We start from the raw sequence: 1,456 nt of genomic DNA on the forward strand, positions 1-1,456 counted from the left end.
CCCCGGGTTCCCCCCATGATCAAGCTGCCCGCACGCGCCCGCCCCTTCTGCACCATGTCCCGCCAGACGCGCGTGCGTGAGCGGAGCGCCAGGCCCCGCCGCCGCGCCGCGGCCTCCCCCGTCCCCAAACCCCTCTTCTCTCGCTCTCTGCGGTCGGCCCCGCCGCACCCCCACCACGGCGCCCCGGGCCGCGCCGCAAACGCTTTTCCCGCCCACCGCCCCGTTGAAATGCGAATTCGAACGCCCTGACCCCCAGATGGACGCCAACCTGAAGGGCTGCTTTGTGTACACCTCGAGCGCCTCCGCCGTGCTGCCCTCGCCGTTCGCCGTGTCCTATGCCAGCACCAAGGCCTTCCTCTCTATGTTTGCCATCAGCCTGGCCCCGGAGGTCAAGTGGCTCGGCATCGACGTGCTCGCGGTGCACCCGTCGCCAGTGGCGTCCAGGCGCGCACAGCATGACGCGCCCGGCGGCCGCCGCGCGGGGCCGCGGGGGCTCGTCGGCGGGCCGCGAAGCGGGCGGAGGGGCCGGCGTCGGGGGCGCGGCCGCCTGCCGGGGGCGCGGCGGCCGGCGCGTATTCGTGTGTCGACGCCCCACATTCTCACAGGAGCACCAGGCCGCCCCTCACCAATCCCCCACCCCACCCCCAGGTTCTACGACGGCCCCGTCAAGATTGGGATGATGGAAGCTTTCAGGAAGCTGGCCGTGGCGCCCGAGGACCTGCCGGACATCATATTCGCGTCCATCGGCCGCACCATCTGGAAGGACGTCGGCGGCGTCGCGCTGGGCTTCCGGTGCGGCGGGCGGCGGGCGGGCCGGGGGTGCTCGGTGCTCGTCGCGGCCCCAGCATAGCAGTAGGCGCCGGGCTCTCCCATGTGTGTGCGCTCGCTCGCCCAGGGCGCCGGCCCCTCGCCTGCCGCCCATCCCTGTGTTGTCCACACCCGCTGGACCCCGCCCGCACCCATCCAACCACCTCCCCCCACCCCCTCGTGGACGATTCCCATTACTGAAACGATTACTCAACCGATTACTCATCCAATTACTCCACCCCCAGCATGCTGGAGAAGGTGGTGGACCTCAACGGCCTCTTCTCCCTGGCGGCCCCCGTCATGCACCTCATGCCAGACTTCCAGCAGCAGCTGCGCGCGGCGCGCGAGGCGCGGGGCGGGGGCGCCTCCTAGGAGGCCGTTCGGCGCCGGCGCCGGCCGCGCGGGGTGCCTGTTTCGTCGGGGGTCGCGGCGCGCGGAGGCGGCCTCGCGGCGTGCCAGGGCGCACGGCGGCACGGCGCGGCTCAAAGGCATGCCGTTCACCCTGCCTTGGTGGCAGCCGCTGCCTGCTGCGTGCTGAGTACTGGTGATGTCCCAGCGGCAGCGAAAAACGGCACAAACTCTGCGGGGATCTACGTGAGCAGCGGCGAACGCATCAGCAGCTCACAAAGTGCGCGAGCGCTGCCAGCGG

The 1,456-nt window shown here is 71.7% G+C and overlaps 1 protein-coding gene across 1 annotated transcript; it reads left to right on the plus strand.

Moving 5' to 3' along the window:
• Positions 1-256: 256 nt before the first annotated feature.
• On the plus strand, positions 257-1,179 carry MNEG_12430 (hypothetical protein; the record flags this gene model as incomplete). The annotated part of the gene is made up of 3 exons (XM_014039097.1): positions 257-426; positions 649-792; positions 1,053-1,179. The coding sequence occupies 3 exons, from the start codon at positions 257-259 to the stop codon at positions 1,177-1,179; spliced, it is 441 nt and encodes a 146-aa protein (XP_013894551.1).
• Positions 1,180-1,456: the final 277 nt, after the last annotated feature.

This window comes from Monoraphidium neglectum (genome assembly GCF_000611645.1).
Source record: "Monoraphidium neglectum strain SAG 48.87 unplaced genomic scaffold scaffold03242, whole genome shotgun sequence".
Taxonomy (NCBI): domain Eukaryota; kingdom Viridiplantae; phylum Chlorophyta; class Chlorophyceae; order Sphaeropleales; family Selenastraceae; genus Monoraphidium; species Monoraphidium neglectum.